Source organism: Tinamus guttatus, unplaced genomic scaffold (genome assembly GCF_059628265.1).
Source record: "Tinamus guttatus ecotype Peru unplaced genomic scaffold, ASM5962826v1 Tinamus_guttatus_pri_ptg000546l, whole genome shotgun sequence".
NCBI lineage: Eukaryota > Metazoa > Chordata > Aves > Tinamiformes > Tinamidae > Tinamus > Tinamus guttatus.
The window spans coordinates 2,030,280-2,056,760 of NW_028289080.1; the positions used below are offsets into that span (position 1 = coordinate 2,030,280).

The 26,481-nt window shown below is 63.7% G+C and overlaps 3 protein-coding genes across 4 annotated transcripts; 1 reads left to right on the plus strand and 2 right to left on the minus strand.

Annotated features, from left to right (window-relative positions):
* Positions 1-483: 483 nt before the first annotated feature.
* Positions 484-17,288, minus strand: SPTB (spectrin beta, erythrocytic). 2 transcript variants are annotated; one of them, XM_088534274.1, is made up of 35 exons: positions 17,084-17,288; positions 16,684-16,835; positions 16,256-16,429; positions 15,999-16,090; positions 15,805-15,885; positions 15,520-15,635; positions 15,309-15,421; positions 15,022-15,209; positions 14,797-14,914; positions 14,508-14,666; positions 14,126-14,428; positions 13,746-13,896; positions 12,789-13,659; positions 12,555-12,692; positions 11,536-12,292; positions 10,958-11,160; positions 10,777-10,867; positions 10,437-10,583; positions 9,954-10,217; positions 9,065-9,280; positions 8,713-8,802; positions 8,098-8,376; positions 7,744-7,874; positions 7,173-7,377; positions 6,677-7,051; positions 6,334-6,578; positions 6,111-6,249; positions 5,658-5,742; positions 5,318-5,514; positions 5,006-5,115; positions 4,282-4,360; positions 1,629-1,804; positions 1,369-1,542; positions 1,217-1,259; positions 484-689 (listed from the first exon to the last, which is right to left on the minus strand). In XM_088534274.1, the coding sequence occupies exons 1-35, from the start codon at positions 17,229-17,231 to the stop codon at positions 522-524; spliced, it is 6,978 nt and encodes a 2,325-aa protein (XP_088390400.1). In that variant the 5' UTR covers positions 17,232-17,288; the 3' UTR covers positions 484-521. The 2 variants fall into 2 exon arrangements, with proteins under 2 accessions (XP_088390400.1, XP_088390399.1); XM_088534273.1 differs by lacking the exons at positions 484-689; positions 1,217-1,259; positions 1,369-1,542; positions 1,629-1,804; positions 4,282-4,360 and adding an exon at positions 4,096-4,218.
* A 4,828-nt stretch (positions 17,289-22,116) lies between these two features.
* CHURC1 (churchill domain containing 1) lies at positions 22,117-24,046 on the plus strand. Its single transcript, XM_088534286.1, has 4 exons — positions 22,117-22,171; positions 22,246-22,381; positions 23,411-23,481; positions 23,954-24,046. Exons 1-4 carry the CDS (start codon positions 22,133-22,135, stop codon positions 24,044-24,046), a joined length of 339 nt encoding a protein of 112 aa, XP_088390412.1. The 5' UTR covers positions 22,117-22,132.
* A 1,286-nt stretch (positions 24,047-25,332) lies between these two features.
* Positions 25,333-26,080, minus strand: GPX2 (glutathione peroxidase 2). The gene is given in 3 exon segments (XM_088534284.1): positions 25,333-25,421; positions 25,424-25,682; positions 25,846-26,080. Coding segments are annotated over 3 exon segments (573 nt in total). The 5' UTR covers positions 26,071-26,080.
* Positions 26,081-26,481: the final 401 nt, after the last annotated feature.

Below are 26,481 nucleotides of genomic sequence, written 5' to 3' on the forward strand. Positions count from 1 at the left end.
GGCACCCAGCTGTACATGTGCCTGTACATACATGTGCACGCTGGGGGCATGTTCACCTACGTGTAGGTGTGTGCACATGCCTAAGCATGGAAGTGCATGTCCACGTGCGTGCACACACAGAGCATATTCAACCCGGGGTGCGTGCACCCCTGTGCACACAGAGGTACACACGTGTGCTCACACACGGGTGGACACGCGTGCATTTGTGCAGAGGTGTCCAGCTGTGTGCAGGCAGGCGCACCAGTGTGTGCGCATCGCCCTTCCATGCACAATGGCTGCATACGCACCGTGGCGCGGACACACACCGAGGTGTGCGCACGTATACGCACACGTGGAATGAGCAGGGGCATGTGCACGCGCGAGCAACCCCCCGCCTCCAGCTGCGCCATGCTCGCCCTGCTGTCCCCAGCTCGGTGCCGGCTGCCCCAGCACCTCGCGGGCACCCGCGACCTGCAGGCTGGGTGGGTGCTGGTGGTGCAGGGCTGGGGGAGAAGGGTGGCGGGGGCGGCTCACCCGCGCGGCTACTTTTTCTTGGGGAAGAAGCTGAACCGTTTCTCTTTGTCCTTCTTGGCCAGGCTGGGCTCCACAGCGGTGATGAGGGGCAGGGGCAGGCTCTGGGTTTTCGTCTTGATGCTTTGGGATTCAATTATTGCTGTGCTGAGGCTCTGCAGCCACGTGTGCATGTCCTCCTGCGGGCAGAGCACTGGGCTCAGTGGTGGCTGCACCTAGCCTGGGCACCCCTGGATCCCTCTGGCCCCCCATGTCTGCTCTGTGGCCACCCCTCATCCCTCCAGGCACCTCCTACCCCCCTGTGTCATGCAGGGCACTGCTGGCTACCCTCTGTCCCCTGGGTGCCACTGGCCACCGCTTGTCCTCGCTAGAAAACACCAGCCTCCTGGACATGGCGTCTGCTGACCAGGGCACAGCCAGTTGCTCCATATCCCTGTGGGCATCGCTAGCCACCCCATGTCCTCCTGGGTGCTGTTTACCACCTTGGCTTCTCCTGGACACCACCAGCCACTCCCTGGGCACCACTGGCCACCCCATGTCCTTCCTGGGCACCACTGGTCACCTTGTCTTTCCCTGGGTAGCAACCCCATGTCCTCATGGGCACTGCTGGCACCTCCCACCCCCTGGCTGCTGTCAGCCAAGCCACCTCCCTCTGGACACTCCTGGCCACCCCGCGTCACCCCGGGCAGCACTTGCTGCCCCTCACCTCATCCTTGCCATGGAAAAGCCACTCGCTGCCATTGCCGAGCCTAGGAAAGAGCAGAGGTCCCGGGGAGGCACCGGCCCTGCCATGCCGCGTTGCCCATGAGCAGGCTTGGCGCCCTCGGGCCCGCCTGGATGCGCATGGCAGCGTCCTACCTCAATTTGAAGACGTGCTTCTTCTTCTTGTAGCCGGCAGCCACCTCGCAGAGGGCATTGCGCAGCCCGAAGGGCTCCTCACCGTGGTAGGGCACCCCCAGCGCGCGGCTCTTGGCGTCCTTGTAGAAGGCGAGCTCACCGCCACGCAGCACGCAGTACAGCGTGCTCCACGACCTGCGCCGCGACAGCCCCGTCACCGCGGCGGGCACGCGCCTGTGGGGCCCGCGGCGGCGGGGGGAGAAACCAGGGGCCACACCAACCTGTTGGAAGCCCTCTTGGTGGCCGCCTCAAGGTCATGCTTGCGGCCCAGGTAGCCCTCGAGCTGGACGCTCGCGCGCTCCAGCTGGGCGGGCAGCGTGGTGGGCTCCTCGAGCTCGCTCCGCGGCTCCCGCAGGCCCGGTGCCACCGGCTCCTCCTGAGCGTGCGGCTTTGCTTCCTTCTCCTCCTCCTGGCCTGTCACCTCCCTCCGCACCGGCTGCCACAAAGGGACATGTGGGTGTTACACGGCGGGACACCAAGTGGGCCACGTGTCCCACGCCCAAGGGATGCCACGTGGCATCACCTCCTCCCCTGGCCAGCTGTATGGGAGTCACCTTGGGGTGCCTAGGGCTGGTCACGGGCCTGCAGACCCCTGCCCACAGCATTTGCCACCAAGAAAATACACATGCCAGCACCTTGTGTCATCTTGTCCATGCCATAGTGGTCCCCTCTGCTCCCAAACCACCCCCTGATGGTGGTGCCATGGGGCAGAGGTCCTTCCAGCTGTCTTTGCCAACCAACCTGGAGGGAGATGCCTCCAAGACAAGGCCCTGCCTTCCAGGATGGCCTCAGAGCCCAGCCCTAGTGCTGGTGGCACTCGTGGCATTGGCATCGCTCAGCCTTGGATGAGGCTGGTACGCTGGTCTCATGAAGGGAGCATCGTCCCTGGTGCCAAGGGGGCTCTCCAGGGGGTTGGGCACCCACATGGCTGGGTGCTGGGCCCCCATACCTCTGGCAAAGGGACCTGTGGATCTGGGGCATGGGGAGGTAGGAGGCAAAGTGGGGCAGACACTGGTTGCACTGGCATCAATGAGCTGCCTCAAATGGGATGAGGGAGCAGAAATCATGGCAGAAGGGGGAGAACTGATGAGGATGGAGCTATCATCTCCCATCCACGGCACGAGCAGACCCTTGACCACGGAGCCACGAGCAAATCCTTGAGCATGGACGGCGAGGCAAAGGAAAAAAAACACCCAGGAAGTGGAGCTGGGCCATGGCCCACCCGGCAAGGGCTGGGCATCCCAGGCCTGGCTCCAGTTTTGAAGAGGAGATGATCGCAGCAGGCTGGGACTCCAGGAAGGGGATGTTGGGCTGTGAGCGGACATGGTTTGAGCATTCCGCAGTGTCCAGTGGCTCTTGCAAGTAGATGGATGAGATACCCATATGAGAGTGGGTGCACAGCTCTCTCCTCCTTTGCCTGTGCCTGGAGCCACGGGGGAGTTCCAGGAAGGTCCTCAGTGATCTGAGCCTTACGGCACAGCCCCAGGCATCTGTCTAGGCATCCTTGGGCCACAGCCACTGCAGGCAGCCACAGCTAGAGAGCACAGGGAGCAGTTGCACAATGCGTGTCGTGGAGAGGAGGAGGGATCCTGTCCCCAAGCAGCCAGAAGGTGACCGTGACCCAAGCAGGCAGCACAGGCACAAGCACATCCTGTCCCCAAGCAGGGAGAGCAGGGTCCTGTCCCCCAAGAAGGCAGAGAAGGCAGGAGGGGGGACCCTGCCCCCAAGCAGGCAGAAGATGTCCATGTCCCTGAGCAGGCAGAGCGAGCAGAAGAGGATCCTGTGCCCGAGCAGATAGAGCAGACAGGAGGAGCAGAGAAGGCGGTGGTGAACGCAGGGCAGTTGGCACACGGGGTGACGATGCCGCACACGGTAGTGGTGATGGTGCCTCCATGGACATGTGCTCAGGTGCCGGCGGGGGCACAGCCAACTGTGAGCACCATTGCTGTGTGCTTGTGGGCAGCTCTGCCCGCTGTTCCCTCTGAGCCTGTGGGTGCACTGTGGGTGCAAGTCCTCCAGCTTTCTCCTGGGGCTTCACCATCAACAGAGGATGGATGGATCTACCCTCGGTGGGGCAGGCAGCTCCAGCGCTCTTGTCTTCCCCAGGGCACGCCACCGCCTTTAGGTACCATCTCCCTGGGGCTCCCACGTGGCACTTCACAACCTCCCGGCCGCTGCCATGCTCCTGCAGAGGTGCTGGGCAGCCGCAGCTCTGCCAGCTTGCCCGAGCCCCGTGCCAGGGAGCCCAGGCCGGGCAGGGATGCAGCGAGCTGAGCTCCCCGTTTGCTCGCAGCACAGCGCGGCACTTCCTGCCCGCGACGCAACAGAGCGAGTGCTGCCTGCAGCCTCTTCCCCGGCGCCAGATGGACCTTCTGGCTTGCCCACCACCGGCAGCAGGGACAGCCAGGCCCCCCTGCCCTGCCGACAGCAGCATCTTCAGGCTCGTAGCCCTATGGGGCTTGCGTGGGTCGAGGCCATGCACCAGCATGTTCCTGCCTGACCCGGCGTGCTCCAGGGGCAGAACATGCAGGGCACATTGCATAGGATCCCCTAACCCTGGGCAAGGCCACGTGGGAATGAACCAAGGCGCAAGGGAAGGTTTGGCCTGCATGCCTGGTGGCCGCCTGGCATTTTGGGGTTATGCCAACATTTATTTAACTCAAGGAGCAACTCAAGGCCTCAACATGCGGTTCACAGGCCCTTCCCTGGCAGATCCAGCACGAGGAAGGGAGGGAGAGCAAACATGGAGTGGGGACCAGGGAGCCATCAGCATGCCATGGAGGGGTTCATGGGGAGAAATCTGCCAAGTGCCTGTGGAAAACACGGGGACACTTTTGTGGTGCTGGGAAAGGAGAAAGCTAAAAATCAACTGACCGGTTCTGGTCCATGGGAGGCAGGTGGAGAGGCATCCTGCACTACTAAGCCCTTCTTCTTCTCCTCTTCCTCCTCAGACCTGTGGCACGGAAGCAGCCTTTTCAGGGACACAACCGCACACGGCGTCCCTGCATGGATGCAGGAGTGGTGGGGGGACTGTTTCAGAAGGGCGATTTTGTGCCTTGAGCTTCACAGAGCAACCCCCAACAGCCCAGGCCTGCCAGCGTGGAGGCAAATCCCACCATCCCACCAGGAAGCGCAGCCACCCCTGGGCTGGAGCGTGACGGGTGTTTAACATCCTGTAGTAGAACGGCCTTGAGTCCCAAGGAGAAGCTTGTCCAATAGCAGAAAACAAGGATACAACCAGGTTTTTCCCTGTTATGTTCTTTTTCCACAGAAAAATAAAAGCCCCTGAAAGACGGCGCTGAAGCAAGACCAAGGGTTGTGGTTGAGTCTTTGGCTCTCCTGTTTTGCTTGCATCCATTTACCTATGGGTGGTCTTGCTCAGAAAGGGTAAATCGCTAAAAAAAAAATTTCATGTTTCGCTTTAGGGAAGAAGAAAGAAAAAAAAACGATGTTGAAACGTTGAAAATCACGCCCACCTTTAGACTTCATAGGTGAGCTGGGACCTCTTGGCTGCTCCAGGGACTAATCCCTGCCAGAGGTGCAACATGCCATTTGGGCATGTTGGCTGGCCCCTGTGCCCTGTAAAGGCACTTCTTACCCCACGTCCAGCTCAGCATCCAGATCCAAGTTGTAGTCGGGAGCCGACCTCCGCGTTGCCTTGCCCTGCTCCGGCTCCTCTTGCAGCTTCCGCTTGCCCAGGAGCTCAAGCTGCCAGGGAAGGGGGTGAAGATGTGAGCAGACAGGCTGTGGCCAGGAGCACGGATGGCCATGGCAAGGGGGCTCTAGGGGATGGGGAAACTGAGGCAACAACCCATTCTCAGGGTGATCTGGGGCTGGCTGTGCCCATTCGTGATGGGGCTAGGCAGCCTACGGCACCCTGGGAGGATGCTGGAGCCTTGGTCTTCCTCACCGTGGTCAGCTTCCTCAGGGCAGCGAAACGCTCCTCCCAGGTCGCCGTGGACTTCTCAAAGGCCTCGTGCCTCTTGAGCAGTTTCTCCACACTGTCCACCGTGTGCCCGTAATCGCCGCTGGCCAGGTAGGGCTCCTGCGCGATGAGCCAGGCCTCGGCCACCGAGGCGTCCCTGGAGAACTGGCACACCTCCAGCACTGCAGGGAAGACGAGGGCCACCTCAGCCCTGTGGCATGGACATGTGCCACTCCGGTGGCCCCGGGGGAGCCAAGCCATATGGCAGCACCTGGCGGTGTCCCCCTCACTGCCCGCTGAACCACTGCCCTCTCCTTGCACTCACGCAGGCGTAGCCAGTCCAAGCGCCTGTCCCACGTCTCCATCATGATCCTCCTCCTCTCCACCAGCTCCACCAGCTTGGCCTTGATCTGCGGGAAACGCGAGTGTCATTGCTGTGGGATAGCTTCAAGCGGGCACCTCGCCAGGCCAAGGCAGGTGGCTTTGGGGACCAGAGGGGTCAGGAAACAGAGGATCCTCCAGGCAGTTGGCTCTCAGTCCCTGATCCTGTCTCCCAGTAAAACCTCTGCAAGCCAGGCTGGGTGCGGGCTGCCAAGGATGTACAGGAAGGTTGGTCGGGCCAACACGTGATTTGTGTACCCTGTGGGTACCCCAGAAACCCCTGGCATCCATCCCCATGAGCCCAAGCGGACCTGCTGGATCTCTCCTGGGGCTGTGTTTGCCCCTGGCACCCCAGCACTCGGCATGGGGGCTGCCCCAAGCCGCAACCCGCCCTCACCTCAGGTGCCTCATGGTGCTTGCGTTGCAGCAGCTTCTTGCCCAAGTCAATGCAAGTGGCGAAGCTCTTGTCCCTTGTGTCGATCTCTGCCTTGATGCCCTGGTGGTACTTCATGAGCAGCTCCACAGAGGAGACGTCCCTTGGGAAGGAGAGGTGTCTGCATCAAGGCCACACACCACCACACAGGGCCCTGGGGCTACGCGCCTGCTGCGAGCACCGTTACCTGGGCTTCTCTTGCGTCTCGATCTGCCGGATGATGCTCTCAATCCAGGAGAGGAGGTCCCGCACCATGCTGAAGAAGCGAAATTTCTCGGCCGTGTCCAGGAGCTGGGCCCGCCGTCCGCTGCAGGCCTCCAGCAGCGCCCTCAGGGCCTTCACCACCTCCTGCTCCTGCTGCTGGATGCTGTCGGCCTTCTCCCCAGCATATGCTGTCTGCAAGCGTGCTGCCACCTCCCGAAATTGCTGCACCTGCCCCACAGATATGGAGAGTGCCAGGGGGCTGCATCCCGTCCTCCTCATGTCCTGCTTACCTGGGGACCCCATCACAATCCCTGACTCGGGCTTACCCGTGTCTCCAGCAGCTGGATGTCCCGCTCGAAGGCGGTGTGCATGCGGTGGAAAGCCTTGGCTGTGCTGGTGTCGCAGCCCAGGTCCTGGGGCAGCTCCTTCCGCTTCTCCGCAATGAGGGCAAGGATCTCGGAAGCATCGTAGAAGTATTTGTGCAGGTCATGGGAGGCAGAGAGGAGCTGCCTACGTGTGTCAATGAGCTCCAGGAGGTCAGCCCAGCTCTCGTTCAGCCCGTCCTTCCACTCGGCCATGGTGGCGGCCTCCGTGTGCCCCGCGTCGATGAGGTCCTCAATGGTCAAGTTCACCCGGTCCACGCGCTCCTGCCCCACGCTGCCAGTCTCCCACGCAAACTCACGAAACTTCTCCCGCAGCAGCTGGAGGGAAGGACGGTCCCACCTGTCACCTGAGGGCACGTGCTGGCCCCCAGCACGATGCCATGCCTTGCATCTCCCGCTCCAGCTGCACGCCAACCCCAGAAGCCCTCGTCAGACTCACCGTGGCGTGGTCAAAGTCCTGCCCCATCTCCTGGGAGGAGGCCACCACATCACGCTCGGCAATCCACTGCTCCAGGTCCTCCACCTCTCGCTTCAGCTGGAAGAGGTGGCACATGTTCTCCAGCCTCTGCCGCCGCTCCTCGGCCGCCTCCTTCAGCCCCGCGTAGTGCTTGTCCATCTGGCCCTGCAGCCGGATGATCTGCTCCCTGCACGGCCCCAGGCACACAGACACCCCAGTTCTCACCCGGCATGGCCCCAGGCTGCCCGCGGTGCCTGCTCCTTGCCACCCAGCGGACCCTCATGAGACATTTAATGCACCAAGTGACTTTTGGGGGAAGAAAACCCACTGAAGGTACGTTTTGGGCTACCTAGACCCCCACATTGGCATCTCAGAATCTGGGGTGACCGGCGGAGCTGGGGGCTAGCAGTGCCACCAGCCCGACCAAGGTACCATGGCACCAAACAGCACCAGAGCTTCCTCAGCACCTAAACTTCACCTAACCACGAGCCTGCCAAGGTGCTGAGGACACCATGCGAACAGCCCTGGCCCAAGGGACACGGGTGGCACCTACCCCTCGGGGTGGCCAGCGGAGAGCAGCTGCTGAGCCCTCCCTGCCAACTCCTTGATGTTCTGGCCGTAGTCCTCAATGGATCGCTGCTGCCGGACATGTCTCTTCAGCATCACCAAGCCACTCTCTTCACCCTGCAGCAGCACAGACACGACCGTGGGGTATGGCAGGCTCAGGGGGGCGGGGACCCAGCGCCTGCCCTTTGGAGACACATCCTGCCTTCATCCCAAGCCATCGTGAGCTCAGTCCCTGCTGCTGGCACGACATGGTAGGGCACGGTAGGGCATGGCATGACCTGGCACAGTGGATCCCCGAGAGGCCCTCGGGCATTAAATGGGCGTAAGTGCTGCCTCATACCTTGGGCTTCTCATCTGCCGTCATGTAGAGCTCCTGCTCGCTGATCCAGGCCTCGGCCTCGCTGGCATCCAGGTAGTACTGCTGGGCCTCGTTGGCCTCGCGCAGGCGCCGGAGGCGGTTGCTGGTCTCCGTTTGCAGGGTGTCCCACAGCCCCCGCAGCTCCCGCAGCTGCTCCTCCAGCTCCGGGCACTGCCCGCCGGCCTCTGCCACCATGGCGTCGCCCCGGCTCAGCACCTCGGCCACCCGCGGGGCATGGCCTGCCAGCTCCTTCTGCAAGGTCTGCCAGGAGGGTATCATGGGCAGGAGGCTGCGCCCACGCACGGCCCCGGTGTCCCTGAGCTGAACCACCATGGTGCCCGCCCGCTACAGCGCCCGCCCCAGTGCCCGGGGCCCTCTGCATCCCCCCAGTGCCCACAGGGACCAGCCTGGGTGATGGCTCAGGTGCCCGCCTCGGGCTCAAAACATGGTGCTGTGGTAGTGGAGGAGGAGGTAGAGGAGGGAGGGAACCCCCAGAAGCCTCGACAAAGGCAAAGGGGCCAGGGCAGAGACCCTGATCCAGTACCAAGTCCCATCCTGGTGCCCCGCAGCAGCTAATGCTGCTCCGCACAGACTCACCTCGTTCTTCTTCATGAGGCGCTGCACAGTTTGGAGGTCAGTGCCGTGGTCCGTGGACCTTGCCCGTGGCAGCCTCTCCTGCACCCAGAGCTGTTGGGCGAAAGCACCCTGCTGAGAGCTTGCGGAGGCCCTGCTGCAGCCCCTGCCCCATGGTGCTGGCCAGGCACCCTCGGGGCTCCCCACAGCAGATGCTGTGGGCATGGGGTCTCTGCTGGCCTCCGTGGGGCTCAAGGCTGAGCAGAGTTGGGGTGTGTTTGCCAGGAGCTAGCGGAGTTGGGATACTGGGCAGGGATGCTGGCCCAAGGAGCATGGGGGGTGCAAATAAAGGGTCCCGTCACGGGAGGGAGCTCACCGCCTCATCCTCCAGATCCCGCCCGAGCTGGTACATGGCCTTGTATGACTCCAATTCCTTCCTCCTCCTCTCCAAGGGCTCCAGCAGCTCGAGGAATCGCTGCTGGAGTTTCTGCTCCTGGCTGTCCGCCTCCTGCGCAGTCCCTCCAAGTGGGGCCCCTTGTGACACCAACTCTTCCATCTCTTTCTTTCGTGCTCCTACTTGCTCTTCCAGTCTCTGGAAGAGAAGAGTGGTGGTGTGGCCAAACCCTGCCTGGAAAGTGGACTTAACCCCACACCCAAACCTGTCTGGAAAGTGGACTCCCTTCCACACCAGCAGACCCCGACCAACAGAACCAACTTGGGCTCAGCCCCAGCCTTGCTTGTTCCTGGTGATTCCAACCTGCAATCTCAACCTGAGCTTGTGGCAGTCAGGTGATCCAGTTGGGTATTTTGTACCTATACCTGAAGGAAACCTTGAGGTGATATCCTTTTCTTGAAGGAGCTGGAGGAACAGCTCCACGAGAGTCTTTGATTCAAGGCACCAACAACTATGACAGCAATTTGCTGTATTATGGTAGTACTGGATGAGGCTCCCTGCCTGCCCTGGGGATGCGGCTGAAGAACATCCCACCAAGCCTCAGGCTGTGCCTGCATTTTCACTCCTTTTCCCAGGGTTTTGTGAGGAGAGCCTTCCCATGGAGCGACCACAAAGGGTCTGGGTCTTCCGACAACAGCGTGGCACTGCTGGGTGCTAACGCAGAGAAGGGCTGACACCCCGAGCCCACCCCGGCTTGCAGGATGCTTAGTGCTCCAGGCAGTTCTCAGCCTGCCACAAGGAGTTATGGAAGCTGCCAAGCAAGGGGATGGAGGCCTCGGTCTCTTCAACCTTGGGGTGCCATCCCACTCACTGTCAGCCTCTTCAGCAGCAGGTTGGTGCTGGTGAGGTCTTTCGCCTGCTCGGCGGCACGCAACTCCTCCTCCATCTCGCCAAGCCAACGGTCCAAGTCGCCATAGCTCTGGGCACACAGCTCTGCGCGGTTGACCTCGAAGAGCTGCTGGGCTTTCTCCTCGGTGGCCGCCCGTAGTTGGTCCCACAGTGCATGCAGCTCTCCCAGGCGCTGCGACACCAGCGCCCCATACTGCGGCTTGCGACTTGCCAGCTCCTTCCCTTCCTGCCAGCACACGAAGGGAGTTGGTGTACAGTGAGTCCCTGCATCATGCAGGCCAAACCCAGGAACCCCTGTGCTCCAGGAGGGAATCTCCCCACCCGCCACTTAGAGGAATGCTCCCACATCACCGCAGAGCATCCCTGGTGGCTTTTCCCTGCCTTGGCGAAGGCGTCAGAGCTCCCAGCCCTGCTGAAGCCATATGCCACCATCACTGGGATTTACCTTGTCAATCTTCTCCAGCCAGCTCTGGTTGGCAGCCAGCTCTGCCATGAAAGCCTGGTGCTTCAACCACTTGCTGTGGAGGCTCCGGGCTGTGCCGTAGGACTTATCCTGCGCCGTCAGCATCTTTTCGTTGATCCAGAGGGTGAGCTGGCAGAAGGACAGAACGGGCGTCATGGCTTGGGCACGCTCATAGTGCTATGGAGCCCACAGACCCTGGTGCCCTGGTGCACCCTCACCCAAGGCCCAAGACAGGGCAGGAGAGCTCAGAAGATGCGAATATAACATGTTCCTTTGGGCCCTGAGGCTACCCCATACCCACCCGCGTCCGCTCTTCCCATACCTCCTGCCAGTTCTGAAGAAAGGTCTGCAACTCGTGGTTGTCTTGCAGCAAACCTGCCGCCTCCTGCGCCTTGGCCACATTTGCCCTGTGCCTGAGTGGGACAGAGAAGGGCAAAATCCACTCGTCTGCCCTGGAACAGACCTTGTCGACCCCTTGCCCTCCATACTGAGGCTGGACTCACCTTTCCTGCAGGCTCTGACACTTCTCTGTGATCTTCTCAGAGAAGATGTTGCCATCAGCCACCAGCTTGGCGCCGCTTGCCACCGTGCTGGGGATCTTCTCCTCACTGCTTTCCATGCCGGTACGGAAGTCCTCAAACCTCCGCAGGGCAGCGGCCGAGCCCTCCAGTGTGCCGGGCAGCTCCAGGTGAGCCAACGTGTACTCCTGCAGCACGGAGCAGCTAAGTGCTGCGGGCCACCGCCACCATGCGTCGCCCGATGTGACCACAGCCACCCCCCTGGGGGTGTCACCAGCCCTCAATGTGTGCAGCGCCCCAGTGTGGCCTCCCCAGTATGGGCCCAGGAGAATGGCTTCATTGCCTGCCCGGATCCAGGTCCGTGCCAAGATTTAGGAGCCCTAAAGGCCATTTAGGGCCAAGAGCTGGCCATGCCTGACATGGTGACATCTCCACGGCCACCTTATCCTTCCGCATGGGGGATGCCTCCACCCAGGGTGGCTGACAGACATGGCTTGTGCTAGCAAGAGCCACCTCGGGCCAGAGCACAGACCTCCTGTGAGCACCAAGGCCCCTGCACCTACCTGGTTGCTGAGGAGGACTTCAGCCTGCTTGGCGTCACGGAGAAACTCCTGGAAGCCGAGGCACTGGGTGAGGAAGCGGTGCCGGGTGTCCCACATCTTGCGCAGCGCACCCCAGCCCGTGTCCATGCCCTCCAGGCGCTGCCGGAGCTGCTCGTACTCGGGGTCCGCCTGGCCCTGTGTCACCCGCTCGCCCATCTCCTTCACGTTGTTGTAGGCGGCCTCGTGCTGCTCAATGTCCTCCTGGGCGGCCATGTGCTGCCGGAGGAGCTGCTCAACTTCAGCCAGCGACGCTGGCACCTCATCCGAGGCGACGGCTTTCTGTGCCCCGAAGAGCCAGGCCTGGAAGTCGTCGAGGTCTTGCAGGAAGCGCTGCAGCTTGCCAGCTTCACCCAGCGAGGCCGCCTGGCTCTGCAGGGCGCCCTGCAGCTCCTCCCAAGCGGCTGTCGTGGCCCCCAGGCGCTCCTGGATGTCTGCTGCCAGGTCTGGGTGATCCTCGGCCAGGCGCTGGGCTTGGGGCCGCAGGCTGCCCAGGCGGCTCTCAATGGCAGCCAGCTCCCGCTCGATGCCGTACAGCTTGCGCTGGATGGCCAGCACGCCGGCCAGGTCCCGGCCCATGTCCTGCGTGGATTCCACCACACGGGTCTTGCTCAGGATCCACTTGCAGGTCTCCTCGCAGTCCACGCAGTAGTTGAGCAGGCTCAGCGCCGAGTCCACGGCTTTCCGCCGCTGGGCCACCAGCTCCCGAAACCTGCCCCATCTGCACAGCAGAGAGAGTCAGGGCCACTCTGCCCAGACGCTACTGTGGCTTGGCCAGGTGCAGGGCCAGGTGGTGGCCACATGGGGACACTCATACCCTGCAGCATGAGTAGCCAAGGGTGTGGGAGTGAGGGAACAAAGTCCCAAACATTCAAACCCATTTGCCAACATCCCCCAAGCTTCCAGTAGAGCGATCAAAGTGCCCAAATGCAGTAGGAGCTGCCAAAATGGTTCAATCCCCTTCATCTTTGTGACGCACATACCTGGTGTTGAGCTGCTCCTGACACTGCCGGACCTGGGTGCTGCGTGGGTGCCCACCCTCAATCAGGCCATCGGCTGCCCGGTTGATACCATCAATTTGGGAGGCCAAGCTGCTCATCTCCTGCTCCAGGTTGTCAAGCCTGTCAAGCACAAGGGCTAAGAATGGGCCCCACCACGAGCCGTAGGTCTTGTCCCTAGAAGTGGCAGGTACCCATCCTCCCTCACAGAGCCCGTACCTGTGCTGGACCACATCGAGGTCCTCCAACGTGCTGGGGACCTCCATCTGCTCCAGCCACGTCTCCTTTGAGCCCATCCAGAGCTGGCAAGCATCACTCTCGCTGAAGATGGTGTAAAGGTCCAGGCTGTCCTGCAGCTTCCGTCGCCGCAGCTCGGCCAGGCTCGCCACCTCGCTGTAGAGCGGCCGCAGGGCCGCCAGGCGGCTCTGGGTGTCCGGGTCAGCGCGCAGCGCAGCAGGGAACTCCTCGGCTTGCTGCCCCAGGCTGCTGAGAAGCTGCTCAGCTCTAGCCAGCTCCTCCAGCAGCTCCTGGTGCTTCTTCACCAGCGCCCGCGTGGAAGACTCGTCATTGCCCAGCTCCTCGCTGCCCGCCAGCCGCCAGGCATCCTCCAGCCAAGCCTTGAGCTCATCCGCGTCCACCTGGAACTGGAAGAAGCTCTCGGCGTCCCGCAGGCTCCTCTGTCGGAAAGCGGCCAGCTCCTGCAGCTGGGCCCAGAGCGCCCGCACCTCGGCCATGCGGCCCCGCAGCCGGGCCGCCTCGGCATGCCCCGCGGCCACGAGGCGCTCGCCGGTCGCCAGCGCCTGCTCCAGCTGGCCGCCCCGGGCCCGCAGCTCGGCCTCGAAGGCTGCGTGCTTGCGCTGCAGGAGAAGGACGCTGGTGAGGTCCTTGCCATAGTCCATGGAGGAGTAGATCTGCTCCTTCTCCTTGATCCAGCCCTCTGCCTCATCCAGCTCCCAAAAGCATTTCCAGAGACACTTGGACTGCTCCAGGCGAGCCTTCCTCTGGGCCGCCAGTGCCTGCAGCTCCCGCCGGCACATCTCCAGATGGCTCACACGGTCCCGGATGACTTTGGGGTCGCAGGGCCGGTACCCTGGCAGGGCAGAGCGCGGGCACGCATTAGCACGGCGCCCCATCTCCTGCGCCGCGCAACTGCCCCACAGACAAGAGCACACCTACCCTCGGCATCAGCGAAGCGGAGGGCAGCGCTGCTCACAGCCCGAACCTTCTCTGCCTGCATGGCCATGTCGCCCTCCAGCAGCCGGTGTTTCTGCAGGAGGTCTTCTACTTCCAGCAGGTGCTTCCCAAATTCAGGTGATGCCAACTGCGCCTGCGTGAGGGCACAAGCTGTCACAGCTCTTCTAGGGCAGTGGGGACATCCCACCACCGAGCCATGGGGACCCTTTGGATGAGTGCCAGGCCACGGCCAGCATTGAGCCTGGGCATTGCTGCCAGCCATATGCCCTAGTGCCGCTTCTCTAGCTGCCTCCATGTCCCCAGACTGCAGCAACACGGCTGTTGTAGACCATGAGGCTGGTGCCCCCCTCGCCGCAGCTCACCTTGATCTCATCCATCCAGTCGATGCTGTGCAGCATCTCCTGGAAGAGGTGCTGCAGGGTGAGGTTCATCTCAAGTCGCTGGCGCCGGGCGCGCAGCAGCTCCAGGAGATATTCCCAGAGCCGCAGGATGTTGTCCTTGCGCCCATTGATGCGCTTGATGTCATGGTAGTTCTCTGCCTCTAGCTCCTTCGCCACGGCCTCGATGGCTTGCACACGCTCTTTGTAGGCAGCTGTGTCTGTCTCAATGGCCTCGTGCTTCTTCTTGGCCGCCTCCACTGCCGGCAAGTCTTGGCCAAAATTATCCTGCCCAAAGAAAAGTCTCTGGTGATCCCCGCTCCGGGTGTCCAAGTCAGGTGCGTGGCCCTGCCCGCGTCTCTCTTACCTGTGCCACCAGGCGCTGGTTCTCGCTCAGCCAGGCCTCCCGCATGGCCGCCTTGCGGTCGAAGCGCCGCGCCAGCTGTTCCAGCTTCTCCTGCCGGATGAGCTCGTTGCGCAGCGCCAGCTCCCGCTCGTGCTCCGCTTTCTCCAGCTGCTCCCAGGCCTGAGCGAACAGTGTGAACTGGTGGCTGACATCCGTCCCCAAAACTACCCCACACGTCCTCCCCATAACATTTTGCTCTGCTAGCCAACCCGAAAGTGCCCAGGAGGGCTTGACAACACGGGTCACCTACCCTGTTGATGTCGGAGACCAGCCGGCCCTCATGTGGGGTGTACACACGCTGGTTGTTGGCCCGCATCCGTGACTGGATGGTGAAGAGGAGCACCTCCAAGTTGCCCTTCTCCTGAAACCTGTCCCAGAGAGAACTCAGCCCTGGGGTGTGCAGGAGTGCCATGCCACCCAGCAAAGGGCCCAGCACCAGCCTCCTGCTGGGGCAGGAGAGGCTCAGGGCACTTACTTGGGGGGTTTCTCCACAGTGCGGTAGGTGCTGAAGGCTTGGAGCTGCTGCTGCACGCCCGCCAGCGAGTTGGCAAAGTTGCGGCTGTTGAGGGAGGCGATGGTCTGCTCGATCCAGGTGAGCAGGTCGGAGGCCAGCCCACTGTAGCCCTCGATCATCCGCTCTGTCTCCTTGGCGTGCTCGATCACCTGCAGCGGGGACCGGCACTGAGCACCCTCTCTCCGTGCCCGGGCACCGGCGCCATGCCCCAGCACATCCCCAACAGTGGCCCTGATGCCACCCCCTACCTTGCCCAGACGTCTTCCCTCCACCTCCAGCACCTTCATCTTGGAGAAGTAGTGGTAGAAGGCCACCACGTAGGTGATGATGGACTTCTCATCGGGGTTCTCGGTGAACACGTCTGCCCAGAGCAAGGGATAGGGTTCAGCCTCACGCACCCACCATGGTCCAGCCTGTGCGTTGTCCTGCGCCAGGCCCGGGCCAGCCTCGTGGCCCTACCTTCAGGGTCCAGGAGTGGAGTGATGCCCAGGTGCCTCTCCGCCACGCTGAACGCATGCTCCAGGTTGTGCCGGGCGTTGGATTTGGTCAGGTTGTGGAAGTCAACCAGCTCAGGCCTGAGGACAGAAAGTTTCAGACAGTGGTGACACATCCAACAAAGGGACTGTGACCCTGCTGGACCAGCTGTTGTAGCAGCCAGCACCTCTTGCCACCTCTTCCCCAGGCTGCCTTGGCTTCTCCTGGCAGTGGCGCCGGGAACGAGGCTGACTGCGCAGCTCCGCTTACCTGTGCCTGTGGATGAGGGCATTGAATGCCAGCCCATCCTTCCAGCTCGAGGTGAAGTTGGTGACGTTCACGTGGGGGTACCTGTGGGAGGGACACGTACCACGATGGTCATTGCCCTTCCCGGACTCTTTCTCCCCTGGGCACCCCCAGACTCCACCAGCCGGTCCAGACGCGCCCAGGGTCCTGCCACCTACCCCGCCGTCTTCATCTGGCACCAGAGCAGCAGCGCATCCCTGGCAGAGCGCGTCTCCCGGCCCTCCTGCGTCTGCACGATGATGTCCTGGATCTGGGGGGGCAGAAGGACATGCCTGGGGCTGGAGGAGCTCCACGGGGGACGGATCCCCTTGGGGCAGCACCGTGGGCCCCGTGCTGCCAACCTCATGGAGGGCAGGGGCACCCTGAGGGGACACAGTGCAGCCCAGCTAGGCCTGGCCCCTGGCACTGTTCCCACCTGGAAGCGCAGGATGATGGTCCAGATGAGGCCGAGGACGAGGCGGTGGTTGCCGTCCACGATGTCGTGGGAGCCCATGTTCTCCAGGTGCACCCGCTGCTCCTTGAGGAACTGCAGCGCCTTGTCCACGTTCTCCAGGCAGTGGATCCGCATGCGGCCCTTGGTGGGCTTGGGCTGGGGGGCGGCCGCACTCAGCGCCCGCCCTGGCCCAGCCCCGCAGCACCCTCCCCTCGCTAGTGAAGCGTCACCATCCCTGCCCGCTGGCTGCTGGTGACACCCTGCAGGAGCAGGGACCGCCTCTTTGGTACCAGCATGTCCCCAAACTGTCCTAACCAACCATACCCGTTTGACAGCCAGAGCAGGCCAGCCCCAGCCTCCTGGGAGGCACGGCTCTGTCCCAAGGGTCTCCAGCGAGAGGGGAATCATACCAGGAGTTCTCCTGAAAGCACCTCCAGCAGTTTAATGAGCACCCGTCCATCTCGGAGGTCCATGTAGAGATCAGAGATGCGGCACGTCACCCGGGCCAAGTGGGAGTTCACCCACTTGGTGAAAGTTTTCTTCTGCACGGCCTCCCGCTCGTCTGCAACGAGAAGAGGCAGGGTGGCACCTGGTGCTGGGGACAGACCACAGCATCATGCCAGAAGGGACCTCGGGGGACAGAAGGTACTTAGGGAGGCGGAGGGGACCCAAGAAGACAGAGGGATGAATGGAAAGGACCAATGGAAAACCAGATGCAGGATGTGGCGGAGGGCATTGCTGAGTCCCTGCTGTTGGGCTGACCCCCAGGCATGTTTCAGGAGGGCTGGGGGGGTATGCAGAGCCCCAGACCTGCCAGCGCCTTGATGCGGGAGCGCTCGAAGAGGCGGGCCGAGCTGTTGTCGTTGTCGAGCTCATCGTCGGAGGCGTCCCAGCGCACGTTGATGCGGCTGTACTGCTGCTGGATCTCCAGGTGGTCGTAGTCATTCTCCGAGGTCATGTTCCCGGTGTCCCCCGGCCAGGTGTCCTTCAGCTAGCGGGAACAGGCCCCTGTCGGGACAGCGCGTGGGAGCTGAGTTTTCCCGGTGACAACAGCAGAGCGGATAGGGGCATCGCTGGAGCGGCGCACGCTCTCCGGCCCGCGGAGAGCTGGGCGGCAGTGCTCACCACCGCACGGGATTTGCCGCTAAGACTTGCCGGTTAATCCGCTCAGGGGGATTTAGCGGGGCAACCAGCCGCGGTGTTTGCGGGCACCTGGGCCTATGCGGAGCCTCCCACTGCGCCAGGCCCGTCTCCTGCATGCCCGAAAGCAACCGGGCAACAGCTGCCGGAGCCGCCCGCAATGGCATTTGGGATATAGATAGGACAGGCCGGGATCTAAAAATGCCGGCACGCAGCTGTCAGCATTGGGGCCCCCCAGGGAGCCACGGACCCCAGGGTGGCCGCGCTGCTCCCGCAGCCTCTGTATCCAACCCTCCATCGGATGCCACTGCATGGTGCTGGGAGAAGGAGGATTTCAGGGAAGCCGGGAGCACCCCAAAACCAGGGCGCAGTGTCATTGTGTGTCCACAGGGCAGCCCCCGAGGCCACACGGGCTTTCCAGGGTGTCCAAAGCACATGTAGGCGCGGGATGGGTTTTATCGGGGGCCAGCAGGGCTGGGCTAGGCTCCCAAGACTCCCTAATCTCTGGGGTGCAGGCAGCTCTGGGCCCCCACCTACACTACCCTCCAAGGCAGCGGCTGCAAAAAGCAATGGAGAATGAACAACTGAAAAAATAAAATAAATAAAATAAAATAAGGAAGTAAAATCCTAAATTTCCCCTTCCCAGGACGACCCCACTGCACATTTCACCTGGGAGGGGGCCTGAATTGTGCCCTGTCTCCTCATCCATATGATGTGTGTTCTTTGCTGTGAGGGTGACAGAGCCTCGGGACAGGCTGCCCAGAGAGGCTGTGGAGTCTCCTTCTCTGGAGATCTTCCAAACCTGCCTGGATGCCACCCTGTGCCCCGTGCTCTGGGTGTCCCTGCTGGAGCAGGGGGTTGGACTGGATAATCCCTAGAGGTCCCTTCCAACCTCAACTACTCTGCGATTCCGTGTGATTCTGCGATCCCTGCCACATCCCCCGTGGCGGCCGGGCCTCTTCCGCTCGGCTCCACCGCGGCAGTGCGGCGACAATAGCGGGGCTGCTCCTGCGAGCACCCGCCGGCGCCGGCTTTGAATGGAGTCAGCGCCGGGGCCCAAATCGAGCTGACAGCGGGCACTCAGAGAGCGGATGCTGCTGCCCGGCCCCGCTTGCCGTAGCGGTGCCTTGAGAATAACGGCGTCTGACAGAGCGAAGCCGCCAGCGCTCTCGCCTGCACGACGCTGCTCCTTCCACCTGCTTGGTGGGTGGGAAGTGGCTGCGTGAGGCCGGGCTGGCGGGGACCCCCTTGCCCCGGGGGAATCCCGACCCCGAGTGCCTCACGGGGTGGCGAGCCAAGACACGGGCTGCCTCGGCACCACGCAGCCCTCCTAGGGTTGGGTCAGGGCTGGCGGTGCTCAAGGAGAAGGGGGACACGCGGGAAGCAGCTGGGAAAGGCCCCGCGCAGAGCACGTCGCATCCTGGCCCCGGGCAAGCGGCTCCGGAGGGGTCACAAGCGAGGGCTGGAGTCCAGGTTGCGCCGCGGCCCCCGGGGGGGACGAGCAGATGGGCCTGCTCCGCGCTGAGCCTCCCCTTTCCCTGGCGCCGAGGGCCCTGCTCTGGTTGCACTGAGCTGGGCATGGGTGTCCCCAAGCTCCCACTGCCTGACCCCGATGGAGGCTGGCGAGCAAGGCTGTGCTGGGTGTATCTGTATCTGGCCCATCCCTGGCTTCCCCGGGGCCCCAAGCAGATGCGGGACCGAACGGCGAGCGGAGCCCCCTACGGAGGCCGCAGGACCATCCTGTGTCACCTAATCTGCGGGCGCGCATAGCTGTGACACACGACGCGTGCTGTGACACTCCGCATGCATTTTTGGCTAAAAATAGGCCTCCCTCGCGTAAAGCACGGGCTAATCTCGGCTCCCTCCGCAGGAGCTTCCCCCTGCTCCAGCGCGCGCCTTTATCCTAAAAATTCATTAGCCGGGGCCTTAAAGAAACGTGGGATCCACTTCAAAATATTCCTTGGGAAGGCAGCACGGGAGCTTTTCGCCGGGATCCTTTGAGCTCTCTGTTCCCCCCCACCAAAAAGACTCTTCACTTGTTTAAACAAGCTAAGAGCTCTGGCAACCCCAAGACTCGGTTGCCATCACAGAAACTCTCCTCGGCAGGAAAAGCCACACAGATATGAGTATTTGCCCGGCCTTGCCTGCCCCTTCTTGCCCCAATTCTGGCCCTGGGACAGCTCAAAAGCCACCAGGAGAACAGCAGGGATGGAGGAACCGCTGGGGAAGGATACTGAGGCAAAGGCATCCCAGGGGGGCTGGGAAATCAGCGCCCCTCACTCGGAGGGCCTGGGAGAGCCGTGGGGCCAAAGTGGTATTGTCCCACACTTATTGCGGTGCATGAGCTCCCAGGGCAGGAATTCCCACTGGGAAGCAATATGTGGCCTGGCAAACCCCCCACTGCAACTCTCTTGTGACCCCAGCAAGGAGGTGGCTCCCATGGTAGCACCCGCGGGCACCGTTCCCCACGCAGGAACCGCGGCACGCGGGATGCTCCGTGCTGCACGCCATGAGCAGGAGCTGCTCCATGCGGGTGATGCCACCGAGGTTATTAGGGAATTGCCCTGCTCGGGGCAGCCAGGGCTCCTGGCAGCACCACGGTGCTGGTCCCATCTCCCTGCTCGGAGCACGCGTGGGCAGCACTTCTGCTCCGAGCAGCCGCTTGGAAGGACACGGCCACCTTCCCCCCACACTGCCATCGCCAGCCCGGCCCGCAGAGCCCCTGCCCTGGCACAGGGGAACTACGGGGGTCCTGTGGAGGCTGCACAGAGGCTCCTTTAGCCCCCTCTCCGCAGGGCGCACGGCCAAGAGGCACGGGTGGCAGCCTCCTGCCCGCCATCCCTCCTTGCCCTTCCCTGTCACTCCTGCGTCCAGGACATGGAAACCAACCTGCAGCAAGCAAGAAACGCCTCCCTGGGGACAAGGCGGCATCGAGGACAGTCGGGACAGACCGGTGGAGCACAGCCCCCACCCCGGTGCAAACGTCAGCAAGGTGGGTTTGTTTGTTTGTTGTTTTTTTTTTTTTTTTTTTTTTTTTTTTGGGGGGGGGGGGGGGGTTGGCACCTCCCAAACCCAAGCCAGGCCAGGAGGCGCGGAGCCCCCCGGTGGGGGCTCCCCGTACCCTGCCCCACGGCCAAACTTTGCTCCTTCTCCCAGGTTAGGGGGGAGGCCGGGCTTGGCGGGGTCGGGGGGAGCCACGGAGCGGGTTGGGGGCGCAGCGCGCGGTGCTCGGTGCTGCAGCCGCCGCAGAGCGGTGCCGGGTCCCGGTGTGTCCCCCCCGCCCAGGCCCGGTGCCCGGTCGCGGCTCTCACCTGCGCGGCGCGGCGGCGGCGGCGGCGTTGGGGGGCCGGCGGGTGGCGGGTCGCGGAGCCGCCCTGCGCCGCGATATAAATAACATTATCTGGGCGCGCAGGGACATTCCTGCCGGGGGCCAGCGGCGCTGCCCGGCCCAGATAGCCCCGCTCTCCCCCCGGGGAGGGACGGGCGGAGGCGGGCGGGGACGGGCCGCCCGCCCCGCAATGCAGCACAGCGGCCCCCCCCGGCCGCCGCCGCCGGCACCGGCTGGGCGCGCGCAGCGGACACCCGGCCGTAGGAGCGGGGGGGTCACTACCCCGCGGGGCTCCCTGCTAGCCCGGTTGGCCCTGGCTGTACCCCAGCTAGCTCCGGTTGCCCCGAGGAACTCTGCAAGCAGCTCCCAGTTGCCATCACCTAGTCCTGGCCAAGCCCCAGCTCTAACCCAGCTAGCCCCAGCTAGTCCTGGCAGCTCCCATCTGGTCCTGATTGCCCTCAGCTGGCCCCAAGAGCTTCCCAAACCAGTCCCGGTTGCCCCCAGCTAGCCCTGGGGCTCACAGCTAGCCCTGTGAACTCTCCAGTCAGCCCCAGTGGCCCCCAGCTAGTCCTGGGGGCTGCCTGGCTATGCCCAGCCATAAGCCAGCTAGTCCCCAGTGCCCCCACATTGCCACAGGAGCGCTCCAGTCATTCCCAGTTGCTCCCTGCTAGCCCTGGGAGCTCTCCAACCAGGCCCAGCTGCCCCCAGTTGGCCCCAGCTAGACCCGGGTGCTCCTCCATTAGCCCTGGGTGCTATCAGATAGCCACACATACCCTTCTAGCTAGCCCCAGGTCCCCCCAGCTAGCCCTGGATGCCCGTAGCTGGTCCCAGCGACACCTCAGCCAGCCCTACACATATCACAGCTCGGCCCCTCGTTCCTAGGAGCCCTGGGCCCCCCAGGTACCCCGCAACTAGCCCCATGAGCACTCCAGCTAGCCCAGGGGCCCCACCAGCGCTCCCTGGGTGCCCGCAGCTGGCTCGGGGCGTCCCCGGTAGCCCCCGCCGCTCCGAGGGGCCCATATGGGGGCACGAAGCAAGGGGGACGCAGCCCCCGCCGGCAGGAGCGGGGAGGACGCCGGGCCCGGTGTCCGCGGCCAAGCCCCGCCCCTTGCGGCCAAGTCACGCCCACCCCGCTGCAGCCCCGCCTCTCCTACATTCAGCCACGCCCCTCCAGCGCTCAGTCCCGCCCACTAGGCCGTTCGGTCACGCCCACTACAGAGCCCGGCCCCGCCCCTCGATGCAGCTCGGCCCCGTAGTGACGTCTAAGCCCCGCCCCACTGCCACCCTTCGTAAACAGCCAGGCCCCGCCCCCACGAGGCCCCGCCCCCACGAGGCCCCGCCCCGTCTCGCGGGCGCGGAGTTCTCGCGGGAAGCGCGGCGGCGGCGGCGGGATGTGCGGGGGCTGCGTGGGCACCGAGTACCCGGCGCGGGTAGGGGTGGCGCGGGCGCCGGGGCCGCCGCCGCCGTCATGTCCCCGGTGTGAGCCGCGCGCTGCCGCCCGCAGGGCACCACGTGCCTGGAGGGCGGCTCCTTCCTGCTCAACTTCGTGGGGTGCGCGCAGTGCGGCCGGCGCGACTTCGTGCTGCTCGCGAACCGCGCCGCGGGGCTGCACGACGGCGAGGAGATCGTCACCTACGACCGTAGGGGCGGCCGGGACGGGGCTGATGGGGGCCTGGGGGCGCGGGGCGGGGTTGGCAGGGTTTGGGGGCGTTGGTGGGGGGGGGTGTCTGGGGTTGGAGGGTGATGAGCTGGGAGGCGTGGGGGAGTCTGCGGGGTGATGTGGGGCTAGGGGTGGTGGGGAATCTGGGGGGGTTGATAATGGAGGGCTATGGAGGTGGGGGATGATGGTTTGGTGTCCGGGGGGATGATGGGGTTCTGGGGCTTGGTGGGGGAGTCTGGGGTTGGGGGTGATGTTTTGGAGGGGTTGGGGGTGCAGGGAGATGTCTGGGGGGAGGTTGATGGTGGGGATGGAGGTGATGGTTTGGAGGGGTCTTAGGTTTGGGATCGGGAGGCACAGCTGCTGAGGGGGGGTCAGACGGGGAGCGTGGGGGGAAGGTTGATGCTGGGAGGGGACTTTGTAGCTGGGCGTTTAGGAAGGGCCGGTGTTTTTGGAGGGAGATCTGAGGGGCCAGGCAGGGGGGAGCTGGTGCTTGGGGGCTCCAAGGGCTTGCGAAACTTTGGGGGCCTGAGGCTTAGTGGGGGAGGCAAGGGCTGGGGCTAAGAGGAGGACTAATTCCCCCACAGGGGCTGGGAAATGACGCTTCTGGGGTGGGGGTGGAAGGTCAAGGGCTGGAGGGGCAGGGAGGTTAATGCTGCAGGGAGTTGGTACCTGGGAGATGGTTTGAGGGCTGGGGAGGGTGGATCTGGGGGCCTGGTGCTCAAGGTGGGCTGCAGGAGCTGGATATTTGGTGTGGGTGGTTGTGATGATCAGAAAGCTGATGTCCCTTGCAGGGAGGGACCCCAAGGGGCCCTGGGGTGGGTGGGAGGGCTGGGGAGCTCCCCCAAAGGGACCAAGGGGATCATAGAGGAGCCTCAGGAGGTGCCGTGGTGCGTTGGGGGCTGATGCCCCAGAGGATCCAGTGAGTGTGGGGGGGCATGTGGGTGGACGGACGCCCCAGCATGGTGTGGCCGGGGCTAGGAGCATCCGTTCGCTCGCAATCCCTCCCCAGACCTGTGCAAGAACTGCCACCACGTCATAGCGCGCCATGAATACACCTTCAGCGTCGTCGATGACTACCAGGTAGGGTGCCAGCGCCCCGGCAATGCGGGTGCCCACATGGGGGTCTCCTGCAGAACCCTCTCCCAAGTTCAGGCTCACCTAGAGCCCTGCGGCACTGGGCCCAGCTTCAGGGGGCCTTGGCCCGGCTGTATCAGCTCGGGAGCTTGATGCTGCAGCATCTGAGGTGGGAAAGGGGAGCCTAGGCTCGGTGCAGCAAGGCCGGGCTTTTCTACTGAGGTATCAGTGCTGCCGAGCAGGGCCGGCCCTGGCTCTGCCAGCCTGGTTCTCCCTCGCACACCTCCTGGTGAATATCTAAACGCCAGGGAACGGGCTGTAGGGAGCCCTTGGGCCTCGCTCCCAGGGGAAGGCAACTAGATCTTCCCGGGTCTGATTGCAATCGAGGCTCCTGGAGGATCGGGTGCCGGCTCCGGTTTCCCTGGCCGTGTCTCGGGGGCGGTGTGGGAGAGCCGAGCCCCTGCTACCCCCCTTGCAGGAGTACACGATGCTGTGCCTGCTCTGTGGCCGGGCCGAGGACTCGGTCAGCATCCTGCCTGACGACCCGCGCCAGATGACCCCCCTCTTCTGAAGCGTGCGCCGGTGCGCGTCCTGGTATGGTGGCCCCCCATGCCTGCTGTCCCCGCTGCCCAGCTTGCCGAGCCTTGGGACTGGCTGCTGTAGGGGCAGGGAGATGGCGCGTGGACCGTTATGCCGCGTTCTCCTTCCAAGCTCCAGCTGGGATGCAGTGGATGCCCAGTGCCGGAGGCGGCTCCCACGTGTGCCCCGTGGCACTCGTTCCCAGCCCATGTCTGCTGCGCTCTGCTCCAACCCTGCACTGCCCTCGCTGCTCTCACGTGCCTGCTGCCCTGGGATGTGAACCACAGGGATGGGGAATGTCGCAGCCTCAGTCCCTCATCTGCTGAAGAGACCAAGGGTGCTGGGGAAAACGGGTTGTCACCCCCAAAAATGGTTTAGCAGGGGATGGCCACCCCAGCTGTCTCAGTGGCGGAGGCAGTGTCTGTGTGCACAATAAAAGTGGACGTGTTATTGGCCTGGTGAGGTAGCCTGATGTTTTGGGGGGAAGAATGAGGGGCACCCACCTTGCAGGTGGGAACAGAAGGGGACAAGCAGTTGGTCTGGTCTTCATCCCCCTGGGACTTCTTGCTGGTCCCCAAAGCTGGCAGAGAGAGTGCAGCTCTACCCAGCAATCGAGGGGTTTTTCCCTTCCATGAGCCTGGGGCTTCCTCTTCCTATTGTACATCTGACCCTCGCCCTTCCCTGAATCTCGCTGGCTCTGTCCCCAATCTTCTGCTGTTCCTGAACCCTGTGGAGCAGCGCCGGGAAGTGTTTTAGCCCATCTGGAAGGAGCCTGGGTGCTTGAAGCCCAGTTTGGGTAGGGCCGTAGACACCCCCGTGCCCAGCGCGCGCCGCAGGGCTCATCTCGCCGCTCTTCCACCTGAGGGTAACCCAATCCTCCCCTTTCCCGGGATGCTGGCAGCGCATTCCTGCGGCGGGCAGGGCCAGCCGAGCCCAGAGCAGGAAGGAGCCCGGTGTGCTGGAACAGCTCCAGGAGCCCTGCGCCGACCCGCGTTAGCCATCGCCATGGGGCTGCTAGCCCGCGCTGCCATGATGGGGCTGGCCTAGGCCCTGGCGAGTCCTGGCACGCACAGCCGGAGCTGCGGACACAAAGCGCATGGAGACAGGCCCTCCCTCCACGATCTTTTATTGGATCCCAGCCATGCGCGATACCCCCTCCACGGGCACGGCCGCTCCGGCCCTCTGCCCCATCGGGCTCCCTCCCCAAAGGCGGTTTCGGAGGGCACCGTCACCCGGCCGAGGGCTGGGGCCGTCCTGCGCGGGGGCCTTTGGCGCGCGCTACTTGGCCAGCTTGAGGAGGCGCTGGATGTCAGGCTCCAGCTGTGCCGTGGGCAGGCGGGGGCTGTAGCGCCGGAACGGTTCCCCTCGGGGCCCACGAGGAACTTCTCGAAGTTCCAGGAGATGTCGGCCCGATGCAGCGGGCTCCACACCACAAAGCGCGGATTCGTCATGAGGGGCGCCGGGTCGTCGGACGGTGCGGGCAGGTGCGCCTTCAGGTAGGCGAAGACGGGGTGGGTATCCTGCCCGTTCACCTCACACTTCTGGAAGAGCGTGAAGTTGGGCTCGAAGCCCCCGCCCGGGCGCACGTACTTGAGGCTGTTGAGGATCTCCTCGTTGGTGCAGTTCTCCTGGGGCAGGGAAGGGGAGAAAACCCAGTGGGGCTGTCACTGCTTTTCCCCCATCCCCATAGGCACCGGGATGTCTCCGCTACCCTCCCCAGCTGATTCTCCACCCCTTGGGCCAGATGCGGAGCGGTTCTCGGGGCCGCGTAGGGATGCGCTGGGGGTTTACCTGGTAGCCGAATTGGTTGCACGGGAAGCCCAGCACAACCAGCCGCCGGGGGTAGCGGGCCTGCAGCTGGTTGAGCTGGGTGTAGTCCCGCACGGTGGTGCCTCAGAGCGATGCCACGTTCTCGATGAGGACCACGCGGCCCCGAAAGTTGTTGAAATCCACCTTCTCCCCTTGCAAGGAGGTGGCGCTGAGGTCGTAGAAGGACTTGGCGATGGGCACGCTCATGGCTGCGGGCGGCGCTCTGCGGCCCGCGCGCGCCCGCCACCGCCGTCTTAAGGGCTGCGCCCCGCTCACGTGACGTCCCCGCTCCAAAGGTCTCCTTGTCCCGGTGTGACTTGGCGGAAAGAGGAGCCGGCCCGCCCGCTGGCACGGGCCCAACATAAGGAGAAAGGAGGATGCGGAGGAGGACCGCGGTGGCCCGCAGCCAAGGCCATGCTCTACCCGCCTCAATAATTGATGCCACCCGCCCGGGTGTCATGGAACTTGGCTGCTCCCTCTGCAGGATGCAGGACGCCTCGGGGGGCATTAGCCTGGGACTTGGTGGCTGCAGCCCAGCTTCTTCCAGAGGCCTGGAAACACCAGCTTGGAAATAACAAGACTTTGGGTGCAGGCACTTGGCAGGGGTGGAGGACGTGG